The sequence below is a fragment of the Melanotaenia boesemani genome, chromosome 14 (genome assembly GCF_017639745.1).
Source record: "Melanotaenia boesemani isolate fMelBoe1 chromosome 14, fMelBoe1.pri, whole genome shotgun sequence".
Classification (NCBI taxonomy): domain Eukaryota; kingdom Metazoa; phylum Chordata; class Actinopteri; order Atheriniformes; family Melanotaeniidae; genus Melanotaenia; species Melanotaenia boesemani.
Window position 1 is genome coordinate 29,412,895 of NC_055695.1, and position 18,450 is coordinate 29,431,344.

The 18,450-nt window shown below is 39.0% G+C and overlaps 1 protein-coding gene across 2 annotated transcripts in view; it reads left to right on the forward strand.

Moving 5' to 3' along the window:
* The first annotated feature begins 4,614 nt into the window (after positions 1 to 4,614).
* tmem131 (transmembrane protein 131) overlaps positions 4,615 to 18,450 on the forward strand; it is a 34,442-nt gene continuing 20,606 nt past the window's right edge. For both annotated transcript variants that reach the window (XM_042006842.1, XM_042006843.1), the window contains exons 1-12: positions 4,615 to 4,915; positions 7,058 to 7,119; positions 7,247 to 7,287; positions 9,570 to 9,638; positions 11,691 to 11,811; positions 16,587 to 16,703; positions 16,797 to 16,919; positions 16,993 to 17,073; positions 17,171 to 17,321; positions 17,409 to 17,465; positions 17,556 to 17,617; positions 17,715 to 17,823. In XM_042006842.1, the coding sequence (XP_041862776.1) occupies positions 4,744 to 4,915; positions 7,058 to 7,119; positions 7,247 to 7,287; positions 9,570 to 9,638; positions 11,691 to 11,811; positions 16,587 to 16,703; positions 16,797 to 16,919; positions 16,993 to 17,073; positions 17,171 to 17,321; positions 17,409 to 17,465; positions 17,556 to 17,617; positions 17,715 to 17,823 (1,165 nt within the window). In that variant the 5' untranslated portion in view covers positions 4,615 to 4,743. The remainder of the gene's footprint in view (positions 4,916 to 7,057; positions 7,120 to 7,246; positions 7,288 to 9,569; positions 9,639 to 11,690; positions 11,812 to 16,586; positions 16,704 to 16,796; positions 16,920 to 16,992; positions 17,074 to 17,170; positions 17,322 to 17,408; positions 17,466 to 17,555; positions 17,618 to 17,714; positions 17,824 to 18,450) is intronic.

The following is an 18,450-nucleotide window of genomic DNA, read 5'->3' on the forward strand; positions in this document are numbered from 1 at the left end:
AAATGGTAGACTTGATAAAGTGGACGGTGTATGCATGTACACTTAGAAAAGTGAAAAGGAATTTATCGGCTTCTTCGATGAGCAAAATATAAATAAATAAATAATAATAAAAGGGGGAAAAACAATGTGATTCTTGTTTTAAGGAAACTATATACGCCATATATAAGTGCAGCAGGCTTCAGGAATAGATGTGCTGCATCACTGTTGATGCCAAGTATCAACCCATTCACAAGCTCACTGTTCACAACTGTCACTGATCAACATTTGGAAACATTTGAGTCAGCAAGGAGCAGATCAGTGAATGTAAATTCAACTCTTGACATTGTGTTAATTCAATCTCAGATGAACAATAACATAATGTAAAAACATAACTCAAACCAAAAGGCAGAAGCAGGATGTGAGCAATCAAGGCTGCAAGTTTCCCTGTTGCATAATTCAATTTCCACAGAGCTTTGGCTGTCAGATAAATGTGCTCAAATTTAACTGAGAAGTTCATACTACTGTGCATTCTGACCAAACATCTTCACTTTGGTCTCATCAGTTCGGGTTGGGCCTCAAAATCATCCTTACATCACCCGGGAAAATCTGAGTGCATGATGGATGCACTTAAAGCACATGGATGTCACTAATCCGTTTAGTCAAAGCCAGAGCCAGTAACACTGTCTTAAGAGACACGTATTTCAAGTCTGCTCTCAAAGAGAGGGCCCTTACGCCCCTCCAGAACCACAGAACCCATGGTGGTACCAGTGGCCTGGACATAGGGAGAAGCCTGCATGCTCACTTCATAAAAGGGCAGACCAGCCCAGACCAGGGGTTGGCTATTCGCTTCCCAAACCCTATGTGACATGCAGTGATAGCTGCCAAGTTCACCTTTTCCATGGACAAGGCTTTCCTTTTGTCAATCAGATCCTGCAAGAATGACAATGTCACCCCTACCAAGCACTGAGAAGAAATATGACCGTTTCTGTGACACCACTCCTAGAACACTGTCCCTTTTCAGACATACAGCAATCTAGTGGAGGGGGCCCGAGCACTTTGTATAATCACCCACTGTGAGAGTCCCACAGCTGAAAGACCGAGCGAATCAGAAACCAAACCCACACTGCGTTTTGGGTGTGTGTGGAAGACCGTCCCTCCCCTGTAGCAGGTTCCTGCAGGGGCTAAGCACACAGGAACTGATATATCTCCACCAGTCAATGCATGGCAGGCCAATGTGGAGCTACAAATATCTGTGTGTGGCCGTGCTCCCTCACTGTGGACAGAGTGGGTGGTATCAAGGTCTGGGTACGGCATGTGTGAAGAAGCCCTTGGCGGCCAGGCATACGCTAGTGCATCTACACCCAGGGGAGCACCCATGTTACACAGAGAATAAAACAGTGCACGCTGCGTGAATTCTCTCGACGTGAACAGATCCACCGTGGCCTGACCGTAACAGGCCCATATCAGTTCTACAATTTCTGGGTGCAGAGTCCATTCCTCATATACTGGCACACCCCTGGACAACAGGTCCCCACCTGTATTCAGGGCTCCTGGGATGTGCGTTTCTCCTGAGGAGAGGAGATGGACGCAGCTCCAGAGGATTAATTTGCGTACCAGCATGTGTAACCGATGGCAACCCCTCTTGACGGTAGATGTACACCACTGTCATTGATTTGTCCTTCCTTACCAAGACATTATGACCCATGAGGAAAGAAAGGAAATGTTTCAGAGAAAGGAAAACTGCTGAAAGCTCCATAAAATTTATCAGATTACTGGAGATCCACCCTCCATAGGCCCTTTACAGATCATAAATCCCACCCCAGCCCATCAGGCTTGCGTCCATAGTGACCACTTTCCTGGACAAGATGGGCACTATATCCACCCCCTGGGATAGAAAGGACAGGACTCACCAGCGCACAAAATATTGTGGAAGAGAACAACAACAGCTATATAATCAAAACCAAAAGAGAAAAACCAGACAACCAGCTGCTACACCTGCAAAGAAACTTAGCAAAAAACATCCTTAAGTCTTTGTAAGAAAACAAAATAGACAATTACTGGGAGCACCTATAAGAAAACAAACTTAGAAAAACAAGAACAACAGCAACAAGAACATAAAAATTGTAGTTTACATGAATTGTCACTGAAATGTGTGCATATATTTCTGTATTGTATTGCATTTTCTACTAAATTTAGTTGGTTGAATAACAATGTGTCAACAGTGCAGCTGTTCACTGGACATGAAACATGGGTGACACTGTTACGGTTAGCTGTTACCCAAATGGGATGACAGCATACCGAAGGAAAGAGCCAGGCACAACAAACGCAGATATTTCTTTTGCTCTTTGAGTCAAAGAGACTTTCCAGTAGCCTTTTAAAAGCTCTAGCTTTGACACAAAAGCAGCAAATCCAACACAGTCCACACAATCCTCCGTCCGTTAAAAGGGATGGCAGTCTGGCTTAGTGACTGTTCACTTTCCTGAAGTCAGTGCAAAAACGATCAGACCCATCAGACTTCCCAGCCAAAAGACATGGTGAACTCCAGGAACTGCAGCTAGGTTCAGCAATGCTGTGTAACAACATATAATTAACTTGCTGGTGTAAATGCTGTTGCTTGACAGGATTTACTCAGTAGGGGTGCTGTCTAAAGACCCATGTTTAGTTTTACCTCTCAAAGATTCCCCTGTAGATTGTCGGTTATGCTCTCTTAGAAGACTTTAGGATGTTTACTGTTTTACTACTATGTTCTCTTACGTACGTAAATAGCAACATTCTTTTCAAATGTTTTCAAATGTAGTAGTCCTCATACTTCCATGTGTCTTTTGCCTCAATTCTTCCACTAGTGGGCAGTGCTAATTTCAGAGTTCATTCCCTTGAGCTGATGTCAGTTTCAGACACCGTTTGGTGGGGGTAATGCACTAGTAAAAAGTTGTTTCCATCTGCCAAACACGCCCTAAACACTCACATATCCTTTCTTCAAAGGCTCATGCAATTTCCATAGTTGTCGTCCTTGTCTTCATTCTTTTTCTGCTTTTTTTGTTCCTTTCCTGATCCTCTTCTTCTCTGGTTTGTTTCTTTCGCTGTCAGCTATTCTGCTCTGGACTGCCCCTGCTATTTCTGGTAGTATTGCTCCATTGTCTGCGTCAGGCGATGGATAGCTAAGCTCCCTGGAAATGGACCAAATTACACACAGAAATGACGCAGGAAATGGACAAAACTGTCTTAGAAAAACTGTATCCATCTTCTGTGTCGAGCAAAAATGGGCCTTATTTGGGGAGCGTCTCCCACATCAATGTTGCGCTGTTAAACAGTGGTCCGGGATGGCACATCAGAAAACAGAGAAAGATGTGATTTAATAAACTCAACCATGCCACCCTGGTGAGCCTCAGTCAAATGCGCAAGATCAGAATCAGTGTCACACAAAATGACACTGATTGGACAGGGGGCATCTACCAATACTTCAATTCCAAATGATTTAATTCTGAATAAATGATTCTGAATTAAAAAAACTTAATTCCAGGGTATCTGTCGCAACTGCATAAAACATTGTATATCTCTCTATGTAGATGACCTTTTATTGAATATCACAAACCCAAAAACAACAAATTAATCTTAAAAAAAATTGTGTTTCCCACTTAACATATCAGCATTGAAACTGCATCAATCGGACATTCCTTTTTTAATAATGTCAATCTGGCTTCCGTTATCTTGTTGTGAACATTACCCGTTCTTATTCATGCCTTGTAGCAGCAAATTTTACTCCACTACTCTCAAACTAAATCTTATTTTCAGAGATGGAATAGTTTGCCTTTAATGTTAACTGGCAGAATTAATACTGTTAAAATAGTCACTCTAACTAAATTTCTTTACCTCAATGAATTCCTTTGTTTTTACCTAAATCTTTTTCAACTCTATAAATAAGCTGATCACTACACTCATCGGGGCAGATAAACACCAAAGAATTCGGATCTCAGTTCTGTAACAATGTAAATTGGCTGTTGGCCTTGCACTTCCAAATTTTTTAAATTATTACTGGGCCACAAATATTTATAAATTACTATTTTGGTTTCATTTCTCTGACTCCTCTTGGTGCTCAGTTAAAGCCAGATCATGTACTTCATCCTTGCTACCTGCTCTTCTATGTGCATCATATCCAATCTCTTCATCTTTATATACAAATAACTCAATTGAAAACAAACTAATATAAAACTTTATATAAATATATAGGATATAGTTTGTTTTATATAGGATATAAAACATGAGTAACACAGTGGAAAACTTTGAGAATATTTGTATTTAGATATGCCTCCAGAACACACCTCGGTAAGACAGAGAAGAAAGAAAGAAAGAAAGAAAGAAAGAAAGAAAGAAAGAAAGAAAGAAAGAAAGAAAGAAAGAAAGAAAGAAAGAAAGAAAGAAAAACACAAACACACAATGTAACAAAATTACACAAATTCAGAATTAAACAGGTCAGTTTGTAGTAACAAAGGAAACACTGAATTATGGTGTGTTTACGGGGCTGTTTGTGTCTCTCATGAGTGAGACTGTAGCCGGTGAAATGCCGCCGCGTGTGGCAATCAGGCGGTGACGCGGCGTCGAGCGGAAGAGGAAGAGAACACGAAGAAGAACACGAAGAAGAACAAGTAGTAGTAGAAGAAGAGAGGCCAACGTTCTGTTCAGCGGTTAGCTGCTGCTGCTCAGTTGAGTTGGAGTTTTTCCACTTCGCGGCTATGATTGACAGAGTCAGCAGAGGTTTACACGGGCATGTCCGCACACTCGCACGGTTGTTATCTTAACAGAGAGATCTGCAGCATGGCGAGTGGAGAAAGAACCAAGAGCTGCTGCCAGTCACACACAAGAACAAGAACACCGTGTGTCGGCTTATTGAGGATGTTATTTATTGCTTTTATTCACACGACGCGGGCAAATAAACAAGGTTAGTAACTTAGCTGGCTATCTCCGCATTAGCTAGCGCTAACTTCCGTAGACATTTCACTGAAGTGTGGGGTTGGTTAGCGTTACCTTTGCGGGCCAACTTTATCACAGCTAGCCTGTTAACCCCCCAACAATCTTAAATTACAGTTGTCTCTTTTTACCGATAACAATGTTTCACTGTAAATTGTGATATATTGATAGCTGTATATATTTAGATAGTTCATAATGAAAGAACTGTTAAGGTAGCTCTTTGTATTATTGGCCCTTAAACGTTACAGTTAACGACGTTAGCTTCGTTTATTGCTTGTTGTCATTGCTTATATGACTAATATAGGCTAACATTCTACCTAGTATAACTATAACAGTACATGGAAGAGACAGGCAGTGCTACTTGTTAGCACAATAGCTAGTTAGCTTAAACCAATCGCTGTGTTAACTGAATGTACTGTAGTGAAGATATGTCAGATTGGCAACTTTGCTGGCAATATTGTCTTCCTCAATGGCAGACTGTCGCACCGAACTTCCTCATACGGGGCTCGTTTTTGGGCATAGTTATTTGTAAGCGTGGCTCGATCAGCGTATAGATTTTGACCCTTTGCTGTCTTCAAATTGGCACAGCTCAGTCCACAGGCAAAATGACAGCCGGTTGTTATTTACCCAGCAGGGCTGTATGCTGCTGTCAGATCTCCTGATTAGTCAGAGACTAGCACACAGCTGTCATCCAGGTCCAAGATCAGCTGGGACTGACGTTGAAATGTAGTCAAACGTGGAGCGTAGTCAAGTTGTTTACAATAGGTTTACAAACTCAAAGACATTTCCAAGATCTAAATCTTACAAGAATTCATCTCAGGGGAGCTAAATGGGGCTAATTGACAGTGTGTGAACTTTGTCATGCACCCTATCAACGGCAGCCAGCTTAGTCACTGAAACGTGGATCATTGCATGATGTGCTTCATTGTTTAAAACTTTTAAAGATTCTCACACATATCTGTTAGTCAAAATAAAGAGATTTCACAGACAGAAATGATGGCTTCTTGCTTCTTTTCTGTTTGTCAAAGTATCACTCGATCAGGTATTGATTAATATGTGTTTTAGCCGGACTGGTTATTTGAGTATATTTATTTAGGATATTTCAGATTGATATTGTTTGTATAGCTTCTACCAAATATTAAATCACATCTTGGATAAATCATTGTTGGAAAACTGTTGCACTCGATCTGCATCTGGCTTATAAATCCAGTAATTATCACTATTTTTACCCTTTTTAATCTTTGCTACCGCCACATTCACCAAGAAATATAATTTCTCACTAAAATATACACACCTTAATTTACCACTTACTACCATGGCAGACAGTGTTAGTTGTGTGTCAAGGAAAAGAAATGAGAATTTGACATACTCAGACCTGCAACAGCTAAACCACTATAAACTCCATTTAGTTTACTCAGGTATTTGTTGGAATCCTAGCAAAAATTATGCTTTGAACATGATCAGCAAGAAGTTGAAGCACAAGCTGCTGAATTTTCATGGTGTCGGATGGAAAGCTGCTCAGTACACTCGAAGCGTCTTAAACACAGGGTCGGGTTTCAGGCTCTCCACGCTTGTGAGGCAGTCGTGACAGTCGATGCAAAGGATGTCCGCCTCTCAAAATCCTGTTGATAACTGTGTGATTGCTAAGGATTTATTACCCTTTTCACAACCTGACACCTTATAACCTCCGGAAATAGATGCACACTATATGCGCTCCATACACAGTGGTAGATGAAATGGCTGTCCCAAAAGGGCCAGCTCTGGGAGTGCAGCAGATGAAAGTTCAAGCTTTGCCCATGTGGCTCAGGAAGAAGCAATGACTGCAAACAGCCCAGACACTGATTTTTTACTAAATTTCTGTTAAATCACAGTTCAGTCAGCTGTTGTTGCCTAACTTAAATCCTGACAGTGTGCCATTTAAAATCGGTCTCTTGCCTTTTCTGGTGCCTTGAAATGTACTTTGACTTGCAAATGAGTTTCAGTGTGTCAGCTCTGTTAGCTCAGGGGCACAGAAATGTCACCATGTTTAGTGCCATTTTGATTTATTTCTGGTGTGTCACCTTGCCTTTCCTAAGTAGTAGATCCTGATGTTGTCTTCCTGGTGTTTTTACAGCATTCATTCAGTCAGACACAATTCTGGAGGTTCTGCATTTTGGTGAGGGAAGCCTTTTACAAGTAAGGGCTTTTTTATTTTTATCTTTGTTATTGTCATTAAATTAGCATAATTACTGCAAACTAACACATTCATCACACCACAGAGTTCACATTTTGCTCATTTTTATCTGCTGTGATTTTTTTGCAGGCGGAGTCTGACATTGATTTTAGTTTATATCATCAACAAAGGTAAGTGGTGTCCTTTCTTTTGCACTAAGAACTTGTGTGTGTAGACTGGTGATGTTGTACATATTTTTTCAATGAAGTTGCACACTTTATCTGGATTGCAATCTGCTGTTACAAGTAAACATAAAAGTAAAAGGGACAAAGATATATTTATGCAGCAAACTTTAGTATTTTCCCTGCTGTTACAATAGAAATTGTGTGGTAATGATAACATTATCTGCCACTTTTGTCAAGCATACAAACACAGATAAAGGTTATTTTGTTAAGGTTAACCAACCCCAGCAGCAGACATTTTATTACATCCTTCAACTACAAAGTATCCCTCAAAGCCAAAAATAAAAAGAAGTTTGAGCATCTTAATAGTAGGCTGCCAGAGCCTACAGGAAAAACACATGCTTAAAGTTCTACTAATTTAGTTTTGTTTGAAATCATGAAGCTTCCACCCAGATTCACATTTCCCATCTCTGTAAAACACATGCTGTTAGTGGCATTAGTTGTCAGGGAAAACACTCCTGACACAGCTCTAAGAGTTAGAATGAAGCAGAGCAAATGTCAGGTTTACGGCATGTACCCATGCTCAGGTCAGGGGTGCTTCACTGGCTTGAGTGTGTATGGCTGACCATAGAATCCTTATGGAAGTTGTAGTTTGCTTTCTAGTGTCTTACAAACATCACACACTCATCTTACAGCATTGTTTGAGCTGCAGGGACTTTGAATGTGTGGTGTGTTACACTGATTTTTGCACTGTGTCTCTTCAGTGTGTGATTGGTTGAAAGGAGCTATGTACGGCAGGCATGTTGTTGCGTCATATTTATGTGTTTTGGGCTACTGTCATAACAGCTACTTGGTATTTTTTATGTGTGTTTAGTCTGGGTGCAGCTTTACTGTTTGTATGCCACGTTCAGATCCATAAAAGGTTATCTTTCAGGGTCATGACATGATGGCTGGTCTGACAGAAGAACAACAGGGGCTGTTGAACTGTGTTGTTTCAGGTTTAAACATAAAACGCCCTCTCTTTCCTCACTGCGTGTGTGTTTTGTTCAGAAATTTCTGTTGAGAGAAAAGTTTTCACTTCCAGGGGAATTGACACTTTTTACAAAAGCGTTTGTCATCTTAAAATCCGCTTGACGTGGGTTAATATGCAGACCTGAGACCAAGAGACACGGTCCTCTCCAAGATCTCTCTCAGCTCCTCCAATTACACACCGACATTCAACACATTAGTTCTGAAGCAGCAAGCAAAAGCCAGCGTAGAATTCACAGCCAGGATCCATTTGAATCCTTTATCCCACAAGAATTTTGTCAGTAGCTGTTATATTAATGGGAGACTTGAGGACAGGCTGTAGATGACAGATTATCCCGAAGGAACAGAGCGTGGTGGATCATTGTTGGTCTCCAGGGATGGAAATCCATCCCATCCTGGCTGTTGGAGCGATGTCCTTTGGCTATTGTGTGCTCCTATACGCATATGATCTGGAGTAAATGGCTGAAATTGATCTCCTACAAATTGTCTGACTCCAGGGTGGTGTTAGAGTAATAACATGTGATGGACCTGCTAAGCAATGGTGGTTTCTTTTTACATATACAAGGATATAATAAGAATAAAACAATTTATATATATATATATATATATATATATATATATATATATATATATATATATATATATATATATATATATATATATATATATATATAAAATTGTTTTATCCCTTGTTCGTAGAATCTTCTCCACACGTGGTTGTGTATACACATCAGATAAACTTTGGACATTGTGTTAATATTAAACGACTCAAAGCTCTTCAGAGTGCCACGTCGACATTTCTGATCAACTTCTCTTTGCATGAGATTTACATAAAGGCTCATATTACACATGTTTCAAGTATCGCCTCTGAGGGCGGCCTTGTCTATTGTTAAGATACACCTGTTGTTAAACAGGTTTGGTGAGTTATAAGAGCAGGCAGGTGGTAACCAATGCTTAAAAGTAGATAACTAAAAGAGAAGCACTGCCATCTAAGCATGACACAAAGTTTTTTCCTTTCTTTTTTTTCTGCTCTTGTTATTTTTTTCTAAGTATTTACTTTTTCCAAGACTTTACAAATGGAAATGGTGTGAAACGGATGGGAGCGGTCCTACTGCCGGTTTAATGCACTGATAAAAAAGCCTGGAGTCAGAGTGTGGCGTTGGAGCTAGTGCATTTAGCCTCTGTGTTGAAATGTTCATAAATATGGACTCCATTTTCCCCAGCCTGCTGCTTCTGCTTTCACACCTTCATGTCTTTTGCAGCACGTCCCCACACCGTGGGAACTGCCGACCGATACGATTTGAACCTCCAATGTTGGACTTTCATGAACAGTAAGTGTCCCATTTCTCTTCAAATCTTTTATTTTATTGTGTTGTGGTGATTTTTTTTCCTGAGTTGCCTGAATATAAAGTGTGAACAACGTTCAGTCATGGCTCTTAATAACTTGTCAAGAAAAACTTAATCCGAGGCAACAGCCTGTCAACAATAAATGTATCAGTAAAGCTTTTAAGCAATCTGTGGAACGTACTTAACAAAACTACAAGCTGTTCAACTGTAGTGCCCACACCTAGCTTCACCTGTCTCCCACTTATTAAAACACATTCCACCATGGTCGTGGGTGCATTCCCGCTTAGTCTGACTTAGTTTACGCTACGTTTCCAGGGCGCAGAGTTGTAGGGTCACACTGTGAGACTCAGCTGTCTCTGCCTGTCGTCCTTCTTCTATGTATCAGTCCATTTACCAGCTCTGAATGTTTTTAATGGTCTGAAAATGAAGCCTTGCAAATAAAAGATGTAACTCTGCTTCGAATGTGCAAGAAGCAATTTCAGAATTTGAATAAATATTTTGGGGTATTTCAGATCAGAATTATACCGCATGATTTATGAAGCAGGAAGGTTATAAAAACACACCAGGTTTCATATCTCTTTGATGTGATTTTGATGCCAGACCATTTTCATACCAACCACAGGCTGTCTGGGAAGTAAGAAATCAAAGAGTTTATGGTGTGCTTTGAATGTTGGATTAACAAAGTGGGGATAATAGCTCTAATGATACTGACCCAACATCCATCCATCCATGGTCCATTAGGCTATCATGGATGGCTGGAACAAAGCACACTAAAAATAATTAGTCTGTTTTGACTCATCAGTTTCTAATGTGTAACCTAGATGCAGACTTAATAAATAAAATGTAATTAAAATCAGCTCTGCTGAGTCATGTGTTCATAAGCTCTGTAGTTGTAACAGGTTACCTCCCCGTTACAGTGTGAATATAACATGTCTGATAATGATAAAATAATTTAAACATCCGCTTTCATTTCCCCAGGAGAGTTAAAAAAAAATATTGATATTTTTGTTTAATTTTCAGCTAGTTGACGTGTTTTCCGGCACACGCTCTCTCCGCTGGCGAAAGTGTGCTCACCTGTGTGCGTGCAGGTGTCTGTGTGTGCCTCGGGGTGGAACTCTGTGAAATGCCATCATGTAAATCAGATAGATAGATTGACTTCCCGTCCAGGAGGTTTAAAATCCAGTGGCAGAATGTATCTCTGTGTATTCAGAGACTTCTTTTCTAGTTAAATCTGTGTTAAATCAACAATGAGTGATCCATGATAACACCAGTATTTATTACATTTTCACAATAGAAACAAAAGGGCACTATAACTTCGAGACCTCTGTTTTAGCCCAGGAAGTATGGTGAAGCCACTTCCTGTCGAACTTTCCACAAATCAGAGAGCTTAAATTGAGAGTATTGTCCGATCAGGAGCAGCCAAAGATGAACAAGTGGGCAGAAAATAATGGTCCTCTATGGCTGGAAAAAAACAAAGAAGACGTTTTTGATTCACAGTGGTGACAAAAACCAGCTGAGTTGTGAGGATAGCAGGTAAATTGTAGCATAAATAAATAAATAGCTCCAAAAGAAAAGAAAAAACACTGAAAGGAAAATGTGTTAATATGTAAACAGTTTCTGTTGTTCTCTTGAAAGCCAAGACATGAGAGAACGATGCAGATGAGAAAAGACTTGGTCGCAGCTGATTTGTGAATGTTAGTAATACATTTTGTTTTGTTGTTTTGGTTGGTCTTATGCTGCTATATCTATTTATAAATTCATTTTACATCATTTTAGCCTGATAATCTGACAACTGTCGCTGTCCTGAAAACATGTCTGGATGTTGGCTGGGATTAAACAGGTTCAACTTCAACATATAAAAACTGGTGAACCAAAAATGTAAAATGGCTTTGAGTTTTAAAGGTTAAACTCTTGAGCATTGTCACATCTGTTGTCAGTTTTTATACCAAAGCTTCTGTTTCTTCCACTGCTGATTTAAATGTCTAATTTTTTTTCCTTTACATGCTTTTTAAAAGCTTTCTTTTCTTCCTTTACAGGCCTGTTGGAATGCCAAAAATGGAGAAAGTTTATTTACATAATCCTAGCTCAGAGGAAATTAGTTTGATATCAATATCAGCAACAACAGCACATTTTCATGCCTCCTTTTTCCAGAATAGGGTAAGTATCCTCACTGGGGTTTACTTTTTATCATGAGAGGTCTAATAAAGGACAACTTTGGAAATCGGATTAACCTGTTGTTACACTCGATCTTGAGTCACATGGTAGTGTATATTTGTCTTTCTGTTAACTTACATCTACAGTAAATGTGATCATATAGAGACCGAGTCACATGCATTGATGCAAGAAATGTGTGACTACACTCTTAGATCTCTGAGGACGGTAATCTTGACTGTTTAGCGGCAGCGTAAAAAAGAAATGAAAGGAAGTGTAAACCGAATCACATGACTTATGTCATCTGCTATACACAGTTTACAAACATAGTTTAGTGTTTTTAAAGAAGAAAATGCTAAAATTGTCTTTTAGATAAACAGGATATGTTGTTCCAAGTAAGTGGGTTCAAAATAAGTCTTTAACAGCAGTAAGATGAATTCGTGACACACTCCCAGTCATACTCTTCTGTTTCTTAACCTTTGTGTGTAGAAAGCTACTAAAGAGATTTAAGCTATGGGATTATGTGTGGAAAATGTAACATGAAGAGTCAGTGCTTACAGAGCCTGCAGGTGTGTTTTTGGTTGCTTTGCTGTTGGACAAACAAATGACGGCCACAGAAAGTGCAAAGTAAATGTGATTAAGTGTCGCTGCAGGATGTTGTGGCGTTAACGTCCTTCCCAGTGCTGATTTCTGTGCTAGATTCATCTCAGTTTTACCTGATTCTCAGTTGGTATTGAGATAAGTCTGTTGCTAGTTGAACACGAGCCTTGATGCAGTTTCTTGTCTGAGATGCTGTTGTTGATTTCTGCGGCTTTTTAAACTGGAATGGACTGCTTCACTGCGGCCAAAGCAACACTTTTTCTTCCTCAGGATGAGAGCCAGTTTTCACCAGAAATTTATATATTTTTTTCTGGTGTAATTTCACTTGAATTGGTTAAATTCTCTGGATAATCTGACCCCAGTAAAAATATATATATTTTTTTAGTTTTGTGTTTCTTTGCATTGTTGCCGTTTACGAACACAACCGAGAATGACTAGAAGTTAACTTTCCATTACAGGTACTGACCTCATTAAGATGGTTAAGATGTGATACAGACCTTCTTACTCTTTATATCCTCCTTACGTTTATTTAAATCTCATTTCAAGGTCTTAATGTCTTGATTTTTTTATTATTTTTGTTAGTGCTGTGATGACTCCCTTAGTGAGAAAACCCTGTTCTGTTGCCTCACTGTAGGAACAAGTTGTGTCCCAAGTTAAGTGTTGAAGATTAAATATAAATTTTTTTCACTCTATTTCTTTATTTTCCATTCATCCCATTCAGTAAAATTTAAAGGTTATTATAAGGGCTTCTAGATAAATGTTATGTGGTCTTATTGAGGTACAGTAATCCGTCTGCATTAACCGTTACATGTGTGTGGTGGTGAATTTTTCCAGAGACGCCCTGCTTTGTTGACTTTTGGCTTACATTTTTCTCATTTTGCTGTGCTGTACGTTAATTATGCAGCAAACCCCTGTAGATCAGTTTGAGTCGCTGCCTTCCTCCATCCTCAGTATTTTGATTTCTTCTATACATTCTCCACTGTCTAATGACCAATGACCCATTTGAGCGAATTTGGGCTGTTTTTGAATACTTTAATTTTGCCTTTCATATACCACATAAAAAATATGTTTATCCTAACCATGTTTGGTATCACATAAAAAATCAAATAAAATAAAAATAATCAACTTTATTAACACATTGGGCCCAGAAATACATAAAGCCATTAAATTATAATTGAAAAATCAGCTATTTATATAATAAAAACCACAAACATACACGTTTTCCACTTTGTAAATGTCTAAAAGTGACTGATAAACGGAAAGAAATGCAACACCTGCCCATCAAGTTACAACTCCAAAAACTTATTTTTCCCACAATGTTGAGACATTTTGTCTCAGATTGGTGAACCTCTGCACATCTTTACATCCGAGAGGCTCTTCCTCTCTGAAATGAAATGCTCCTTTTCCTTTCCATGAAATAGTAAAATGTCTGTGCCAACATCTGATATGGCATTTATTGAAAATAAATACAGGTTTATGAGATTCACAAATCATTGCATTCTATTTTTATTTAACTTACTTTTTAAACAGAGGTTCCAACGTTTTTAGGAATTTGGGTTGTAAAACTATCTAGTTTATCAAGGTCAAACACAAACAGACACAGTTTGAAATCTGCACTGTTGAGTGAAGTCGACAGCAGGACTCCGGGCGTGATCACAGACCCCTGACGGGTAAACAGAAAATTTGACGGTACAGGATCTTCTCGTGGTGGGGAGAGGATGCTTGTCTTTAGATTTGCAGTAATTACTCAGTTTGACACACAGTTTTATTATTCTGTTGTAGATAATCTACACATAAAACATATCTTAGCTTTTTATATTCAGCAGACAGGTTACGGACGTTCATATAACAATGTTTAGAGTTCAGTGTTTTGAACTTTAAAGTGGTGAATATCTTCAGGCCTTGAGGGTCAAATTTCTAAATAATTGCAGTTGGAGTGAAGTTGCTCCACAGTTGGTGTGAATCAGACATGCGTCTCTAACAGGAATTTTAATCTACTTAACACTAGTGAACATAACTTTCTCCTCATCTTTTTCTTTCATTATTTTCCCCTCATTTTTTCTTTTTTTAGATTCTGCTCAATAAGCTCCTAAATCTAAATTGTCTCTTTGTTGGGTAATGTATGAGTTCTTTCAAATCCAGTAACATGTTGACTGAGTGTGTGTAGCAGATGCATATGATGTTACCGTGTTTCTGCTGATGATTATTTTGGGAAATATTATATTGCTGTAGGTGTTGTGCACTGTGTGGTCTCTATTTATTTACAGACACCATCAGATCTCTGCTCTGATCACCTGACCTAGAGCCTCGTGTGCGTTGCATCACTATTTACAAAATGACTGCCAGTGTGTTTGAATTTCATACATGAAAGTTCAATAGTTTTCTTTGTCTTTTTTTATTCACATACTCTGTGAATGAATGTTTTACTGAGTAGATTTTTTTTTTTTTTTTTTGCCCAGAGGATTTCCTAGTTGTAGCTGGGTTGCAGGCATGGACTTGCTTTTTAAAATCCACTCTTTTAATCTCCTCACATTTATAATTTAAAGTAAATTTTCATGAACAGGGTAAAAAGTTAAAATCTTATAAATGTGGTTTTATGTTTGTAAGCAATGTGTTAATTGTTGAGTGGATCAACAAGACATTTATCTGCAGCAAATTTAGAACATCAAACCTTTTTTTATCTTTTAAATATGAGGATTTAAAGCTCTGATAATGGGAAAAGTAAATATCTTTGGATTTTGGACTTTTGGTCAAACAAATGAATTACATAATGCCATTTGTGCTCTTTTTTTCTGACCTTCTGCAAACAAAATGCACAACTCCTGCATTGTTTAGTTAATTTATTTTCCCCTTTAAACACAAAACAGTAGAAGTTTCTTTTTATATGTAATTATTGAACATTTGTATTTAGCAAATAATTTATTTCTCATGCTGGAGATGATGATGTTTAGAAGAACACTTACGATTCCAGAGAAAAACAGCAGAAACACCACAAGATCTATTTTGGTCCTTGCTGCCGTTTTAGTGCACACTTTCTACACTGCCTGGTCTAAAACATTTTTTAAAAGAAGTACACCGTGATATTTTGTTGGACCACTTTCAGCTTTATTACACCATGCATTCACTGTGGGATCATTTTGATTGGCTTTTGTAATGTCACAACATTAAATTTAAATGCTTTGTACTGATGAAGACAGAACATTGTCTAAAGCAGGGGTCACCAACTCTGAACCTCGAGGGCCGCTGTTCTGCACGTTTTAGATCAGCATCTGGTTGGAAAGTTATTTTTTAAGCCAGTTCAGTAACTTGTCAGAGAATCTAATCAATAGTGTGCATGAGACAACATGTCCTCTGCCACTTGACACCTGTTTCACACTGGTGAGACCAAAGGATCTATCTTGTGCAGCCTGAGTTTAGAATAATGAAGGTGAAGAACAACCTTCAACTGAATTAATTCATGCCTGCTGTTAAAAGAGCAGGATGATATTGTGGCCAGACTTTTATTCCACATAGCAAATCCCAACTTCCCAAGCTTTCCTTATTTTACCTGACAAGCTTCTTAACTTGAGTCAGGTGTGCTGCAGCAGGGAAACATCTAAAACCTACAGGGCAGTGGCCCTCAAGGACCAGAGCTGGTGACCCCTAGTTTAAAGTCCTCTTCCAAAGATTCTCAATGGGTTAAGATCTGGACTCTTGATGTTTTGAGTTTCCTAAACTTCTCTGTTGCAATCTGAACAGAGCAAATCCTGGGATTGCCGTGTTGGGAAATACTTATCCTGTCAAGAAAAACAAAACAGATTAATAGACAAACTTTAATAAACTTATTTTAAACAGAGGGAATTATTTGTGTAGCTGCCTGACACCTCGGTCTATAAACATAAATGAGATATTCCTGACTTTGTAAAAAAGTCAGACTTTGTAAAAGCTCATGCTATAAATGCATCAATGAGCATTTCAGGGGAATCTGACACCAACTGAAACACCATCACCACCAAAATGTAGAAGTTAGCATGTAGCTGTAATGTTCAAAGGTCAGGGCAGTGAATGCTAAGATCCCGAGGTTATTGATCTAGCTGTTGGTGGACATTTGATGAGAGTAACCTTTCAAAAACAGCTTGATGAACTTGTTCATGATGTGTATCTCATTTTTTTTGTATTATAATTTGTTTTTCTTTTAACAGATAATTCCACCAGGAGGGAACACGTCATTTGATGTGGTGTTTCTTGCTCGTGTAGTTGGGAATGTAGAAAACACTTTATTTATTAATACGTCACATCATGGAGTGTTTACATACCAGGTACAGACTAAACAAACAGCAGCCTCTTCAGAAGTATTGTTTTTAGTATCAGCAAAGTGTGACTAATGTAAGTTTTCGATCTTTGCCTTTAAGGTTTTTGGGGTCGGCATCCCAAACCCCTACAGATTGCGGCCGTTCATTGGGGCTCGAGTCCCAGTAAACAGCAGTTTCTCACCTCTAATAAACATCCACAACCCGTACAGTGAACCACTGCAGGTAATACCAGACAATGACTTTCTCTCACATAAATATTTATACCAGTATATCTGAAGCCTTGCCTTGACTCCAGGTTGTTGAGATGTACTCCAGCGGTGGGGATCTGCATCTAGAGCTTCCTACAGGCCAGCAAGGAGGCACGGGGAATTTATGGGTGAGTTTGTCTTTTCTTCTTTTGCTCCGGTTTTGGGAGGACGTTGAACTGTTAAAAGCAGCCACTCAGTTTGACCTTCTTCCTCTTCCTCCTCCAGGAGATTCCCCCGTTTGAGACAAAGGGGGTGATGAGAGCTAGCTTCTCGTCAAGAGACGTGGACAACCACACGGCTTTCATCAGGATCAAAACCAACGCTCCAAACGAGGACCAGTTCATCATCCTCCCTGTAGAGGTGGAGGTCACATCAGGTGTGCTGTTAAACCCTTGTGATGTTTATTTCTTTAATTTACTACCAACATTGGAGTCACTAACTCCTCTATTTCACACATTTGCAGCCCCTGGTATCTACTCCTCCACAGAGATGCTTGACTTTGGTACGCTTCGATCACAAGGTATGCAGCCGTAAAGGAAGATCCGCCTCGCTTTGTCACTGAATATTAGTAACCCGCCTGCTTTCTTTCCCAAACCACGTGGTGCCACAGATCGCCCAAAGCTGCTGAATCTACATCTTTTAAATTCAGGAACAAAAGACGTTCCGATCACAGTGCGTATCCCCAGCAGACTTTTTCTAATCTTTCTTCTTTTCAGACTCCTTTTTACCTGTAAGAGATCCAGAAAATGCTTTTATTTATGTTTTACAGAGTGTGCGTACAACGCCATCAAACGAAGCCGTCACAGTAGACTTCAAAGCAGTTACGCTCAAAGCTGGAGAGAGCAGATATACCAAAGTTGCAAGTATTAGTTTTGATGGTAAGTGATGTTTTTCTTTTTAATGTTTGACATTGAATTATGAGAATGAGCATCTCTCACAAAGCCCCAATGTTAAATGAAAGCAGAGACTCTGCTGGTTACAAAGATGTCAGTCATCACTGTTCAGGTAGCCAGAATCATAAATCATGTTTTACTTTTGCTGTTCTTTGGTTCAAAGTTTTATTCTAGCTCTAAAAAAAACTGCTAATGTGTTTCTCCTATGATTCTGCCTTTGTTTGACATAAATCGTGAAGGTCCTGCTAGTTTCCTTGGAGATTAAGGAGGTTTTATAGTGACACATTGACTCTATCATTTACTATCTTCAGTATCTTGGGCTTCACTTCTTTCTGGTGTTTCTAAGGTGAATGTGGGGGCTATCCCTGGATTCTCCTGACTCTGACCGTTGATAGAAGTGTTCAACATCATCATCGTCAATGGATTCCTAAGATATTTACCTAATTAACACTTTTATAATTTACTTATTTCTAGATGAATTGAGCTGCTATCCTCTGGTTTTCAACGAGAGTAATGTGGTTTTCTCTTAGGAGGAGATAACATTACATTTTCTACTATGTTCCAAGTGAATCTACTCTGACACAGTAACACATATCTTAATTCTGACACTAC